At 37.1% G+C, this 15,852-nt stretch overlaps 2 protein-coding genes across 3 annotated transcripts; both read right to left on the minus strand.

Moving 5' to 3' along the window:
• Positions 1-8,624: 8,624 nt before the first annotated feature.
• Positions 8,625-10,860, minus strand: LOC121882196 (histidine triad nucleotide-binding protein 3-like). 2 transcript variants are annotated; one of them, XM_042390225.1, is made up of 6 exons: positions 10,609-10,860; positions 10,414-10,531; positions 9,442-9,511; positions 9,127-9,253; positions 8,948-9,016; positions 8,625-8,864 (listed from the first exon to the last, which is right to left on the minus strand). In XM_042390225.1, exons 1-5 carry the CDS (start codon positions 10,693-10,695, stop codon positions 8,969-8,971), a joined length of 450 nt encoding a protein of 149 aa, XP_042246159.1. In that variant the 5' UTR covers positions 10,696-10,860; the 3' UTR covers positions 8,625-8,864; positions 8,948-8,968. The 2 variants fall into 2 exon arrangements, with proteins under 2 accessions (XP_042246159.1, XP_042246158.1); XM_042390224.1 differs by having other exon boundaries at positions 8,625-9,016.
• Positions 10,861-12,399: 1,539 nt separating this feature from the next.
• Positions 12,400-15,462, minus strand: LOC121882195 (histidine triad nucleotide-binding protein 3-like). Its single transcript, XM_042390222.1, has 5 exons — positions 15,145-15,462; positions 14,059-14,176; positions 13,628-13,697; positions 13,131-13,257; positions 12,400-12,813 (listed from the first exon to the last, which is right to left on the minus strand). Exons 1-5 carry the CDS (start codon positions 15,241-15,243, stop codon positions 12,733-12,735), a joined length of 495 nt encoding a protein of 164 aa, XP_042246156.1. The 5' UTR covers positions 15,244-15,462; the 3' UTR covers positions 12,400-12,732.
• Between the last annotated feature and the right edge of the window lie 390 nt (positions 15,463-15,852).

Here is a 15,852-nt window from a genome sequence, read left to right on the forward strand (position 1 = left end):
ATTTACAGTGGAAAAAAAGCTTGTTGTATTACATTGTTTTACATTGAATTTACCCTCAAAAAGAGGTTTTGGAAAGATTTAGGCTAAATATAGACTATGCCTGTGTTTTCTGTAATTCAGATAGATGACAATATTTGTTTTTTTTTCACTGTGCTCATTCAAATTTATTTTGGTTAGATATGCAACACTTTATAAATAAGAAAATGGGTACTAATGTCCAGATTGTTGTATTTGATGTTATTTTTTCGTGTTCAGTGGGATGGATTATCTGTATAATTCAGCTTCTGATCATTCTCAGTAAATTCCACATCCACAGATCTAAATGGTCTGGCTCCAAACCTGCTTCCATTGGTTTATTGTTGAACTCAAGCAGTATAGCACCTTAATCGAGGATGTGAAGAAATTTGAAAAAAAAAAAAAAAAAAAAAAAGCTCAGAAGATTTTCAATATGACAATTGTTGTTGTACTTCTTTGTTGTAAATAAAGGAAGTTTTGGGTGAAAAAAACAGTTAATCAACTTCTGGTACAATTTTATTCTTCTTCAGTTGGCACAATCAGTCCAAAATTATAATTTCTATTACAGTTTTTCTCAGTTGCTTTGCTCCAATTCTCAAATGAAAATGAATATTTTCAAAAGAGCATGTGAAAACCTCCACATCGCTGGTCACTTGTTCACAACAGATTTGAATTTCTCATTCTTTTAAACAAATTGCAAATGTTTTAGCACGTTTAGCACAACGAATAAGTACAATTGTCTACAACTTGCACAATTACCAAATGCAAATGTCTTGCTGATCAAAACTGGTTATGTTGCTTCTCAGTTTAATAGTTTTACTCTCCAAAACATGTAGTAATTCTTTCAATGTGTAAGTCACTCACTCAATACTGTAATTATTCATGTTACAATATTCCAGTTACAGCAATACAATAACTAAAAGTCAATGAAACTCATGCTGTAGGAAATACATGAGACACACAGTACAGGACAGTACAAATACAGTAATATGATCTATTTCTGAATTCCAGTGTGTCACACTAGATGACTACCTTGTGCTGGTGGCAGCAGAGCAGTTTTTATACCTCAGCAAGAGCAAGAGATCTGCAGTATGGTGACAACAAGTAATGCTATTAGATTGAGAGAGATCCAGAGAGCAATTTTAGATGACAATGCTTTTCAAAATATCGACTCTGTCAGCATCTCTACAATAGACAGAGTGTTGAAGAGAAATCAGATGACCATGAAATAACTACAAGGTACCATTTGAGAGAAACTGAGTGAAGGAGCTGCATTACCAGTATGTACAGGTAAAGCAGTGGTGTGCACTACACAGTAGTATATTAGACAGTGTTATGGGTTTTCCTTCATCATGGCTTGTATATACTTATTGAAGTTGCAGAGAAGAATGTAACTGTAACTGTACGATTCTACAGTAAAACTGATTTGATATTTTGTGTATTGTATTATAGAGAATAATGGAACTGGAGGGAAGTGAAATCCTTCACACCCCTGTGTTTGTGGATGAGGATGGTTTCAATTTGGTGAAAGGCAGGAGATGTGGCCAAAACATTAAAGGCCACCGAGCCACGGTGGGGCAATATAACGATGTGTGCTATAATATCTGAGAATAGTGTAAGTACACATATTCCCATTAATGGCCCACACAAGACCCAGCATTTCCTGACGTTCTTGGACACCCTCTACAGAGATCTTATCCCTGAGAATGAGAGAGGTTTGATAAGACATGACTTTGTGTGAGATAATGTCTTCAAATGTCATCAGGGAATGGTTTGTTGTCTACCAACAGTGCTGATGGACTTCATTCCACCATATTCTCCATTCCTGAATCCAAACTGAGGAATTCTTCTCTGCATGGAGGTGGAAAGTATATGATCATTGTCCTCAAGATCAGATGTCTCTGCTTGCTGCAGTGGATGCTGCTTGTGATGACATCACAGCAGAGGATTGCAGGGGATGGTTGCATCACAAGGGAAAATATCAGGTGTGGCCAGACGGACAGGTGCGACAGGACGTCCAGTGAGGTGGATGGAGTCTTTAGTGTAGCACAGTAGCTTTACTGTGTTACTATACTATACTATATAGTATTTTTGGTTTCCACAGCACATGATTTTTTTTTGTACTGATGCATTTTTTGTACTTTGCTGTGTAAGTTTTCCGTTTATTGTGTTGTACTCTGTTGTAAGATCTTTACAGTTACTGTAAATACAAATAAGCTACATGGAAATGTGAGTGCCTTTTTGCTGTACAAAGTGTAATGTAAAACCTTGTAGTGTTGAAATCAGTGTCTGAATAGTATTCAGCTTTCAGCCCGCTAAAGGAAAATTACATTCAACTACAGTAAGGATTCAGTGTCAATGAAAAAGTGGGACAAGACTGAAACTTGGATGTAAGAAACACTTCCAGGGTCCACTGCCATACTGACAAAACATCTAAACATTTGACCACCACTGTTTACACATTGTCAAAGGAACTTTTCATTTTGGTGGCATTAGCTTATTTACTGACACAATAACCTTGTTTTGAAGCATGAGTTAAATATTTTGGGTGAGTTATGACCTTTTGCAGGTGAACTATGGTGTTGTGCTTTACCATATAAGCTGTAAATGTACCTGGAGCTTTGAGAATGTTAAAACTGTCTCAAGAAATGAGCTAAACCAGTTGAGAAAAACTGTAAGAGTAATAAGTAAATATCTATCGTTTGTAACTACAACTTAAGAAGAGGGCTAGGTATGCCTTGCTGATCTTGAGACCCTCTTGAAGGGGGTCACCTGTGCCAAAAATACATTCAGACTTCTTAGTTTTTTCAGTTGTGTGCTTATATGAAAGATATTCCAAAATTAATTTAATTTGTGTTTAATCAAAGTACCAAACAGAAAACCTGAGGCCAGGTAGTGGGGCCCTGTAGCAAGTTAGTTAGATAGATAGATAGATATATAGATAGATAGATAGATAGATAGATAGATAGATAGATAGATAGATAGATAGATATGAATTAAATACATTTTTACTTCTCTTACTCTGTCTGAGGATGCAGACGTGCCAACAACAAAGTTGCTTTGTTGGATAGATTTAAATTAAACTAAGATGGAAAGCACTTGTCTGAGAAGTGATGTTATTTGGCATGAATGCTGAATGACAGCTTCTTCCAGACTCTGACGTGTTGTTGATGACAGATGTTATATATACCCTCTTCATCATTTTACAAATCTGTGATGACACAAGGTTTGAAAACTTTTTCTTTTTCAATCTCCTGTACTGTCACCACCATCACACAATGACAACAAAAAAATACATTCATTTTTAGTGGCTATATATATATATATGTGTGTGTGTGTGTGTGTGTGTGTGTGTGTGTGTATGTATGTGTATATGTGTACATGTGAGTTTGACACATGAAGACCATTTTCAAATTCATCTGCTGAAAGTGTAAAGTTTCTCTGTGTGCACGGAAAATATCAGTTTGACATGTGTACCTATGAGCGTGATTTGTGACATCACAACTAGTTTGGAGACTCTACAGTGAAGTAGGAGACATCTCGAGTCGAAAAGTGATACTTTTGAAATAAAAATATTTGCATATTTATAATTTCTGGAATTTTTAATGAAGAAGAAGGTGTACATGTTTTTTTTAAGGATTTTAATGAGATTAACTTTTTTGTGAAAAACGTATCATACATCTTAAAACATGTCTGGAGGGGATCTTTAAAGATTTGTGGTTGGACAGACAGCTTTATAGTGCCACATTAAATAAAAATGACACCCACCCAGATGATAGACACTCAACAAGGAGAAACTCCCTGAAATGCATCAATTAGGAGGGAAGAAACCTTGGTACTTAAAGAGGGATCTGATGGGTGCCAAGAGTAGCTGGCAGTGTCAAGATGTATTATTGCCCTTGAAACAGCTCATCTTTTCAGGAGTATAATAGAATCTGTGGATAATTTAAAAATGACAAATTTTGTCTGTTGCATTGATAAAACCTTTTTGTGCATCTGTAAACAATAGGGACCAGTGATCATCATCTATCGTAATTCCAAGATCTCTCTCCCATTTCTCTTCGACCAAGTTAGTGTTAGCTTTATTATTTGCCATTAAGAGTTCATAATTCATTGAAATATGTAACCCTAACCCATTAATTCTTTGAGTTGGCAGTGATTCCAGTTGAGAAAGCTTTGGTTTTTCCAAGGACCCACCCAGTTGTGATTCTATAAAATGTTGCAATTGTAAATATCTATAAAAATGTGTGACTGGTATTTGATAGGAGTCTTTCAATTGCTGAAATGACATTTGTGTGTCACCATCATACAGGTCATCAATCTGAATTACATTTTTCTGGGCCCTTACTTTAAAACCCTGGTCTTTCTGGACAAATTCTTAAGAAGAGTTGGACATTATAGGAGTGAGTGGAGATAAAGAAGTGTCTTGTCATAAATAATGATTGATTCTGTCCTAAATTTTAATTGATGACTCTATTCATGACTGGGTTATATGTGTATTTCTTTACAGTTTTGTTATTAAAACAATATAGGATATGCGATCATTAGGGGATTTTATCTCCTCCAAACCAGTAAAATAATGGTCTTAATTGGGCTACCCAGTAGTATAATTGTAAATCCTCTCTCTACTGGTAAACACAGAGTTGATCTTTTAATTCTTGAGACTTTGTTACTCCAAATAAATTTCCTTGCTAATTTATTGTATTTATTAAAGAAGGACTGTGGAATATCAGTTAGTGTTGTTTGAAATAGGTTTATAAGTTTAGAGAGTATGTTTATTTTGATTTTTGTTTACTCTGCATGCCAGCACCAGCGTCTTCATTATCAACATCACTGTCCGAGAAGCTGTAGTAACTGTCAGTGTCGCTAAACGAGAACTCTTCCAATTCTCTCATGAGTCTCTCACTGCTACTCTCTTCTTCGTCATCTTCCACCCCGGACCTCTCACTGGATGGTCCAGGAAGTGGGTCCTTCTCCACATCCTGGTTTATGTCCATGTTAACCTCAGCAAGGGTGGAAGCGTCCTCAACACAATGACCATTTTGACCATTATTTTGTCTCAGAGGGATGCCCATGTCCTCCAGTCGGATAAGTCTAACAACTGGCTGCCAGTGAGGTCCAAAGACACTGTGCACCCTGTCTCCTCTCTCATCAAGCCTCAGGAGAAACGACACTACAAGAGTTGTTCAGACAATTATGTCACCATTAGGCTATGTCATTACTGTCATTCATGACAGTAAACAGAAAATCTGTTTCCACTGTCTTTCTTTACGACTTTGTAAAGATGTTATTGATCTTGTTAAACTGTACATCACAGACGTCCATGTGAAATTATGAAATAAATTCTTACCCTGATGTGTACCATTGTGGCGTCTTTGTCTTTGCTCCATCACCTCTTGTATCTACATCAGACAGACATTACTTGTGTTAAATCCACATTATAGTGGTCTCCATTACCTCTAAATTTAGCCAGATGAACAGCACAAAATGATAAGATTTACAGTTAAAATAAAGCAATGTTTATCATCTTTGGTACACGAATGCATGAATATCATGTCTATATGAACTACATTAACTGAAATCTCTCTGAACTAAGATTAGGCTGCTATATTTAAATGCAGTTGTTGAAGGAATTTAAGTCCACTGGATTCAAATGCTTTCAATGCACTTGAAAGAAAACTGATTTTTGGACATTTACTACAATGTTTTTTTAAACACAGTATAGTCCCAGAAAAACGTCCTCTTTCTATTTCAGTCATATGGATGACTTGAATAGGTTTTGTCTGAGCTGGTATTTTTCTAACTTCATAGTAGCTAAATAGTAGATATAAATTTAAGGAAATGCTGACTATTTGCCTCAGAACCTCACACTTTTCAACATCTAGGAGAAAGTAAGACTAATTATAAATAGACATGTGCAAAACAAATCAAAAGTGTTTCAATAGGTTCACCAGCAGAGTTTTTGAATACTGTAGATTATTCAGAAATGATACTATTATACACCTTTAGATTTACCTTGTTTGAATGTCACTGATCTTGTGAAACTGCAAATACTAATATTTCTGAACAACTGTCTCAGAGGAAATTGTGCAGCAGCTCTTGTGTGACTGTGGTATCTGGTTTAGCTCGTAGTAACTGAACAGAAACTGAGAGTTTAGTGAGAACAGCAGAACCTTTTAATTGTGATGTCATAGTGGAAGTTTGTGAGCATTTTTTCCACATGAACTGCACTGACAGAGAAAAGACTATGTCCTATCAGATGGTGATATTAGAAGCACTGCAACAGAAAATAAATATGGACTAATTTTGAAAAAAAGTCCCTAAACACACCAGCTCCTACAAAAGGAGGGTAATAGACAGATATAAACATTGCAGGATTTATGCAACAAACCAGAACAGGATGGTAGAGGAAAAAGCTGTTAGGAAATGTCATCATGTTTAGGTTTTCTTATGTTTCCTGCTTTATAATTTTTAAATGAGTAAGAAAAGTGATCCAGCGATTCTTGGTGAGGAGCTACATGTTGTGAGTCACCTTATGTAGCCTCTACTCTGCCCCTCCATCAAACCTGCTCCTGTCAGAGACGCAAGTTACACCAGTGACATCAAGTGACTGAAACTGAAATTGCTTAACTAAATTGTTTTCAAGTCTGTCTTGAAAGAAACAGTTAGGTGCCCATATGAACACTGAAAGAGGTTTTTCCTCGCTGTAATTATTCCTCCTGTTCATACTGGCTATTAAAAGGATCCCCTTCAAATGCGCTTTCAATGTAAGTGATGGAGGGTAAAATCCAGTGTGTCCACACAGCCATTTTGCGCAAAAATGTATTTAAAAGTTGATCTGAAGCTAATATGAGGCTTTGGCAGTCTAAGTTAGTCATATCAAGTGGATATCTGCCACATTTACAGTCTTTTTAACATCAAATTCCCTGTTTGTGTTTCTTCAGACAGTGTTTCCCTGTTGAGCTGCAATGGAAGAATAGTAACAAAAGGAGGGACTTTGGCACAAAACAGACTGTAACGTTGAAAGATATCTACTTGATTTGACTAATCACAACCTTTGCTCCAGTTTTATCTGCGCCAACATGTGCCTTGATAAAACTTGGCACAGTCTATTTCATAGTATTGCGTCGGATTACATTGGGATGGCTGAAGCTTCATATTAGCTTCAGATAAACTTTTAAATACATTTTTGCACAGAAGGAGGCTTGTGGATTTTGGCCCCCATCACTAACATTTTAAGTGCATTATGAAGGGATCTTCTAATGGTCAGTATGAACAGGAGGAATGATTATGGCAAAAAATATATATATTTCAGTGTTCATTTGGGCACCTGACTGTTGTTTTAAGACAGACTTGAAAAATTGTGAACCCATTCTTTAAGGCTTTTAAAATCAAATCAGTAATAACTGGAGTTTAACTTAGTTGGATGCATGCCTGATATTCAGAACAGAAATACACATCTTAAAACAGATATAATCAATGTTCTGACTATATGTAATGTAAAAACTATCACTTGTGGTAATGAACCCACAGAGAATTATCACCTGACTACAAAGTTTCCCTCAGCCCTACTGAGTATTTCAGTCTTTCAGCTCATTGTTTTTGTTGTCCAGCTGCATTTTTCCTGCTTCGGTTCACAGGCAGCTTTTTTCAGCAAAAAGCTCTAAAAACCTAAAAAGGACAAATTTAGCTACTAGCTGGTGAACATATTGGAGCATTTAGCAGCTTAAGAGCCAACTATTGCCCTCAGGAATTGTTGGAAATCTCCAGCTAGCCAGAAACATGCATCCAAATGAATGTTTCTAATATTTCTGCTGGATGTGTAAACAGGCAACTGCACACAACAAGTTGGCCACATCAACTTGACCTGCCCCTGCAGATCAAAATAAATGTGGTACAAAATGCTGTCTTTGTATATGATTACTGACAAATAAATGTAATAAACTAAACATTATTAAGTGTTAATATGTCAGTTTTGTGTTCCCAGCTTGTTTCTGCCGCCCCAAGTGGCCAAAAAGCAGTTATTGCACATTTAAGTCTATTAACAGGACTAAAATAATGAAATAGAAAACATGTAAATCTTCAGCAGTAATAAAGTAAATAATTAAGTTAAAGAGACCCTTGTATCATTGTTTGCTGTATTCAGGTCCATTAGGGCCTCCAGTACATAATATAATGTTTGGGTTTTTGTGCTCTCATAATGAATTCTGTGTTTTTCCTCCGAACAGTGTTGTTCAGACATTTGTGTAGGTGCTGGAAGAGAAATAAAGACTTACATTAGGACCCATTGTCCACTGTGATTATTAAAGTAAGCAGAAATACTGAAGCATAACTTAGGAATTCATCAGAGATGATTATTTTGAGTTTATGAAGATCATTTATTCATATTATATATATGTATTAATATTAAAATACAGACTGTGCCTCTGTGCGTCAGATACAGTAGGTTAATTGATCCATGTCACACACACAAACAAAGAAGTACACATACAAACAAAAATGGTCCCTGTGTATAAACCGGTTTGTGAGATTTGTGCATGATTGTGCAAATTGTTCTTCCTGATAAATACTGGCTATAACAGAGTAAAAATGTACATCTATATGGCTTCTTTTATGTGGTTTTCAAACTATGAAGGCATGTGTTATCAATTTTCAAGGCAGTCATCAAGGTTTATATTTCAATAGAAAATAATTCTCTCCTCATTGGTGGTCCAATGACACATTATGACAGTTGATAGGACTTCATGCATGTTTAAATAATTTCAAGTAGTTCTTGCAAAGGTTGTACTTTTACAGCTTCCACCAAAAGATGACGTTCCCCCAGTTTTCTCCACAGCCGCGTCTGTCAACTTCCAGGTAATAAGAGAAACAGGTGAATTTTGGACTGAATTAAAATTGCACTGAGTGAGGTGGATAAACAGCTAAGAAGCACCTTCAGACACTTTGAATATCTTCATGTGACTTTGTTGTGTGTCCTCAACTGAGAAAGTACTTTGTCCACCTGAAACATAACAAGGAGCATCGTTCAGTATTCACAATGGGGACGGTAATATAAAAGTGCTACGAAATGAATTTTATACAAAAGCGACCGTATCATACTGCATCACTCACTGTGATGAACCAGCAAGACTGCGGCCCGTAGCGAAGCTGCGACCTCAAGTTCATCTTGCTAGCTGGAGCCAGAGCATGGAGGTGAAGGTGGGGAACAGATGAGAATGGGGGCAGATGAAACCCCATCCTGCACAGATTCAAACAGCAGTTCACAGACAATTAAGGACTATTGAAGAACAAGAGCATTACAACTCCAAAAATGACCCTTTAAAGACCTGTGAAGCCAAAAAATCACAGAAAATTATTTTTAAGATGATCCTATCTACCTCATTTGAAATGGCCTGAGTCTGATCTCATGACAGTAAAGTGATTTACCTGACGTCATCGAGGTCACTGACTTTATTCTTCTCCAGTATACTCCTTCCCATTTCTTCCATCTGCTCCACTGTCAACAAACAAATCACATCAATAAGGTCCAGTTATTTAGTGTAAAACCTCAAAAAAAAATTAAGAGTAGACTCTAAAATTGCCAAAGGATAGTTTATTATTCATCTCATTCTTTCAAGTCCATAAAAGAGAGGTAAACCTTTGCTTTCAAGTTTTTAAAAGGTGGAAAATTGTTCTCAATTATCTCAAGGAGAGCAACATACATCTGTTCAATGATACTGAGTTATTATAAAATAATAAGTGGATGGTCCCATTCACTGCTCCTGTTATCTGAGAGAAGAAGAGTTCAAGTTATTTCTGTTTACTGGGACACTTTACTCAGAACATTTTGCATGCAATGTTGAAATCAGAGAGAATCTCTGATGGTACTGCAATATGTATAATTACCTCTCAAGAGACAGAGTGGTTTAATGGCGCCATTATCACACCAATTTACACGACAGTTTAGAATAACATAAAATGGGGGAAGATGCCCCTTGGGGCAAGAAAATTCAGCCAAAACAAATGCCCTTGATGAGATAGTATGCATTATGTTAATTACAAAGTCTGTAGATACCTCAAATCAAAATTACTCGTAGGGGCATCTTACCCCTTTAGCTGTTTTATATTTGAGATTAGATAGATAGATATTATATAAGAACTACATTTAGCTGATACTCTACCACCATATTACCCCACAAACTGTGTTGGTTTATGCATAGTGATACTGTGCATACTGAAATAATGTAATAAATAATGTAAATAACTTCTGAGAATGGGCGACATTTTCCTTTAATCAATAAAAGACTGCTGACTCATCTCCCTCCAGGTTACCACCAACACTCATGACTCACAAACATGAGATCCAAGCACTCAGGCACACTGTGAAATGTTTAAGGTTTAGGTTTGGGAGTCCCTCACCTAGAGGTATGTTGTGGCCCTGGAGAGATTTGCAGTTGTCAATGTGCGTCCTGGGAATAACAAGGTAATGATGTGTGGCTCCAGGCTTCACGTCACGAAAACAAACCAGCTCATCATCCTGTATGGACACAGACAGACAGGTAGGGTGAAATGCAGGGATTTACAGTGAACAGTGAGGACTGAGTCTCTACTTACACTCAGCAGGATTTCTGTGCCAGTCTGGTTGTTTGCTATCTGACAGAAAAGACAATCTCCGCTCCCAGAAGCGTCCTGAGTCCCCATGGGTGTTTTTAAAGGAGTGCCTATTATAGACACGAGCTCATTATTATATACACGATTGTGTTGTGTCACGACAACACTGTCGGGGCGTGTCTGCTGTCAGGAGTGAAGGATAACCAGCCGGTGACAGAGCTCATCGAGCCGCTTTACTGCTGCATTCACTGGATCCTCGTAACTTCCAACTCCGAGTTTTACAGTTCTAAACACAGACATCGAATTAAAGGACGGGTTAACAATTTTTCAAGTCTTTCTTAAAACAACAGTCAGGTGCCCAAATAAACATTGAAATAGGGTTTTCTTACAATAATCATTCTTCCTGTTCATACTGACCATTAGAAGATCCTTTCATAATGCACTTACAATGTAAGTGATGGGGGACAAAATCCATAAGCCTCCCTCAGTGCAAAAATGTATGTAAAAGTTTATCTGAAGCTAATATGAAGCTTCAGACATCCCAATTAGTCAAATCAAGTAGATATCTTTCAACGATAAAGTCTTTTTAGTGCTAAAGTCCCTCTTTTTGTTACTTAACTTCCACTGCAGCTCAACAGGGAAACACTGTCTGAGGAAAGAGTGAGGGAAAGAGGGAATTTGATGCTAAAGAGACTGTAAATATGGCAGATATCCACTTGATATGATTAACTCAGACTGCTGAAGCGTAATATAAGCTTCAGATAAACTTTTAAATGCAGTTTTAATAACCCCATTATGTCAAGCCTAATAGCCTACTGTTGACTAATACAGAGGTTAATGATTGCTGTGAAGTGAATATTGTAACCATGCATTTTATTACCTTTGGACAAAGCCAGGCTAGCTGTTTCTCCCAGTTTAAAGTCTTTGTGCTAAGCTAATTGCTAACTGGCTGCTGGCTTTAGCTTTATGAATGGGCAAACAGAAAACTGGTATAAATCTTTTCACTTAACACTTGGCAGGAAGTGCATATTTCAAATGTTGAATTATTGATTTAAACTCACATTTTAATGATATAATTAATAATAAACTTAACTTCCTTGATTCTGTTAGAGCACCCAATAGAACCCTACAATCCCAAAATATCCTCCCCAATGAATTTTTTTTTGTAATATGCAGCACTAAAGACCAACAGAAACTGACATGTGGGCCTTAATATGATTATTGTAACCTAATCTTGAACTCTTAGATGGATCCTTTGTCAAAATCTTGTTTTAATACCTTTATAGTTTTAGTATATTAATATATGTGTACATATTCTTCAATAAATGTGTCTGTCAGTGTGGGAACATATTTAGTGTTGGATTTGGGGTGGATAATGGGGGGCAACAACTTATTTTTGCCCACTAGTTGGTTAACCAGCCCTACCCAACTCACAGATGTTTTAAATTTCAGCACTAACCTGTGTTGAAGTGGAAGTTCATGTGCTTTTGATCAGACATAATACCAAAGCACAAAGAGTTGTGTTTGTGGCTTTTGGTTTATTTCAGGAACCGAGTGGAAAAAAACATCACCTAGTGCAGTGGAAGAGTTAAGAAAATGTGTATCAGGCCTGTAAATTATATAGCTGTTTTGTTTTAGCCACTTTCTAGGATGTCTGCCGTTGAAACTTGTTTTGTAGCAATATACAGAAAATCTCTTCAATCTATGCACTAAAATACACAAAACTCTGCAGAGAAATCCTGTATTCTATTTTAAAGGACATCCCGACAAACCATTAAACACACCACCATGATGTATAATAGATCCATTTCATTATTCTCTTACGTCACTGACCATAAAAGTATAAATCATTTCACACTTTGTCCACATTCATACTCACAAACGCCTGTAATATACAGTATATTATTTATAAATGCTTACTGTATACAAATAAATACAAACTGCTTAAACATGTATACAACACAACCACGCTAGATGACATTAGCAATTTCCAGATACATTTTCTCCTCTTTCCAGATGTCAGTTTATAATATCGTCATTGCTTTAGTGTTTCCAGTTCAAAGACTCTTGTGAGACATTTGTTGCTCCTTTGCAAATTATCCAAAGTCCAGATTGGGAGCTGCTGGCTCACGGACACCACCAACAGCTTCCTAAAAAGGACTTGGTTAGGGGACTAATACTTTTTAGTTGTTTCTGTAGATGATCTTCCTGCAAAGACAAAACATTTACATAAACTTAAGATAGCATGTGATGTGCATGGCAGAAAGAGGCAGGCTAGGACATAGAAAGATCAAAGGAAGACGCACAATTAAGTCACTTTATCTACATTTACATGATGTTTAGCCAGTTGGCAACAACAGAAATAGAAGAATAACTCTGAATTTCTAGATCACCAGAAAGAATGTCAAAGCCTTTGCAAGGATAATACTATAGTAACTTTAATATTATTTGTATAAGAGAATAAATAAGGAAAATTAACAAAATAAGTAAACCGGCAGCAGGAATTTCTATTCCTCAACACTCACGTTGACAAAACTGCTGGTGCCTGGAATGAATTTATACTTCATGATCGGCGAGATTTGGCTGGCGGGGGCGAGCACATGGAGGTGGAGGTGATTTACTGAAATATAGGGAGGTAGGTGGAACCCCAGCCTGCGGAGGAAAACACAAGCCAAAGTGCAGTTTTAGAAATTCGAGGAGGAAGGAAACACTTCAGCAAATAACCTTTGATTACTGATAAAGGGAGTGTGTTCCTCTACAATTTCAGGCTCTGCTTATTAGTTTTGTGCTTAAAGGGGCATCACACATTTTAAATAATCACACTTTTTGCATTTCTGAAAGATCCCCCCCCCCCCCGACATGTTTAAAGACATAAAAACACAGCTTTGAACAATAGTCTAATTTCTCAAGTATCCACGGGAAGTAACAATGAGCACATTTGTGAACTGAGGGGGACTTTAAACTTTTGTGAGTTGTTTATTTAAGGTCAAGACAAACACATACAGACACTTCCTGTCTCTACCTTATGTCGTTCATATCAGTGATCCCTTGTTCAAGCAGCACAGCTTTCCCCATTTCAGCCATCCTTTCAACTGTGGAATACATGACTCTGTTATTTCTCAACGCTTTAATATAAAGAAATTAAATCTGTGCGCTTACACAGGCAGCAAGAAGTACGTATGAGAAAATGTAGTAGTGGCAGAAGTATTGTTGTAGTAGTGTCCCAGTGTAAATAGAGGTAAAAGCAGTTGTAATAATATTAGCAGTTGTAAAAACTTTAAGTATAAATCAGTAGTGCAAGAAGCAGCAACATAGCAGTAATAGTAGTAGTGGTAAGAGATGTAGTACTTGTAGTGTTACAACGAGAAGTAATATAACTGAAGAAGTAGTAGTAGTGGTAGTAATATTTGCAGTAGTCGTGGTAGCTGGTACTGATCTGTTTGTCTGACTAACCGAGGCCGATGTGTCCCCTGTGCAGTGAGAGGCAGCTGAGTATGTGCTCTGTGGGAACAACCAGGTAGTGGTGAGGGGCAGCGGGGCAAATGTCTCGGAAACACACCAGCTCATTATTCTGTAGGAGGGGACAGAAATACCAGAGAAGAGACAGAACTGGTTAAAAACACACCCTAACTGTAACCCTAACCCTAACCACTGACCCAAAAATCTGCTTTTTACCAATTAGGGACACAGCTGTTTTCCCAAGTTGGACAAGCCGTCCCCATTTAACTGGTCTTTAGTCTGAAATTTGTCCCCGAAAGTAGCCTATGACAGACACACATACACACGTTCACTTCACTAATTACCATGCTGACAGATTGACAGTGTTAATTTATGAGTTTTTATTTAAATGTTGTTATAATAGACATCATTCATTATGAGTTTATTGTCTAAAATTACATTTGTTCTGTTTTTACGATAGACTGTAAAAATATGGACCGTGACATCACCCGTTGGTTTCTGAAGAAGCTCAAAGTGAGCTACAGCACCGCTGGCTTAACTGCTGGCTAATCCAAAATGGACAAAGAGGTGGAGCTGAGGTGGGCCAAATGAAGCCTGGTTGCTGAAACAAACCACCTACCTACTCAAAGCGGCCACATCCTTAATTATGCATAACTTTAAGCCTTTATAAAATTTAAACAGGTGAATTATATAAAAATTCACCCCCATACAGTTGTCATGAAAGGGGAACTAAGCTATAAAGACCACTTTTTGTACCAGGCTATAAACGTGTTCATTTCTGCTGTAAAGTTGGGCATTTTAACATGGGGGTCCATGGAGCCTGCCTCAAGTGGCCATTTGAGGCACTGCAGTTTTTGGCACTTCCTCATTGGTTTCATTTTTCAGACCAAAAGGTTGTTGTTTGTCCTTGTTTTTTTTTTTTTTTACCACGCTGACATTGAGCTGTCCACTGTTAAACTCTCCCCATAATCACAACGACGGAGTGATTAAGTTACTGATTTACTGATTTTCTTGATAGGCTACCTTAAACCCACATCGTAATACAGCACATTTTAGTAACTTTACCTTTGTTTATCTTACCTTTTTAATTACTTCTGTTCCTTTGTCTTGGCCGCTCGCAATTAAACAGAAAATACACGTATTAACCGTTTTACTCGAGTATGATTTGTTTCTTTTCATGTTTGCGATATTGTCTTGGATATTTTAACTCAGCTGTTTATTCCTCATCTCGCTGCCGGTATCTGTCAGTGCTCCTCCCTCCTATAGCACCTCCTCCGTTGACGGGAAAAGCATCTGTACAGCAATATAAAAGTGCTCCATTACAAGTAAAAGTCCTGCATGAAAAATCCCACTTAAGTAAAAGTACATAGGTATTAGCAGCAAAGTGTAGTTAAGGCATTGCAGTAAAAGTAGTGGTTTGGTGCCTCAGACTGATATATTATTATATATGAGGTCATCAGATTATTAATAGCCTCCTGAAACATCAGTGTTAGAGCATCATGTTACTGTTGTGGCTGCTGGAGTTGGCTAGTTTAGTCCAGTGGTTCCCAACCTAGGGGTCGGGCCCCATCCAAAGAGTCAGTTTTTGGACTTTTTCTCTAATCTTTGATTTTTTGGTGAAATACTGGATCATTTGAACATGTATTGAATTAAAACCATGTGAAAAGTTAAGAGGGAAAAATCATTATTTGGTGGAGCTGTTAACAACTCATAGACATCTGAAAAGTGACCCTGACTACACACTGCTTTTTGTAAGACATCAAAAGCCAAAAAGATTGTTAAAGATGA

The sequence above is a fragment of the Thunnus maccoyii genome, chromosome 17 (assembly GCF_910596095.1).
Source record: "Thunnus maccoyii chromosome 17, fThuMac1.1, whole genome shotgun sequence".
Lineage (NCBI taxonomy): Eukaryota > Metazoa > Chordata > Actinopteri > Scombriformes > Scombridae > Thunnus > Thunnus maccoyii.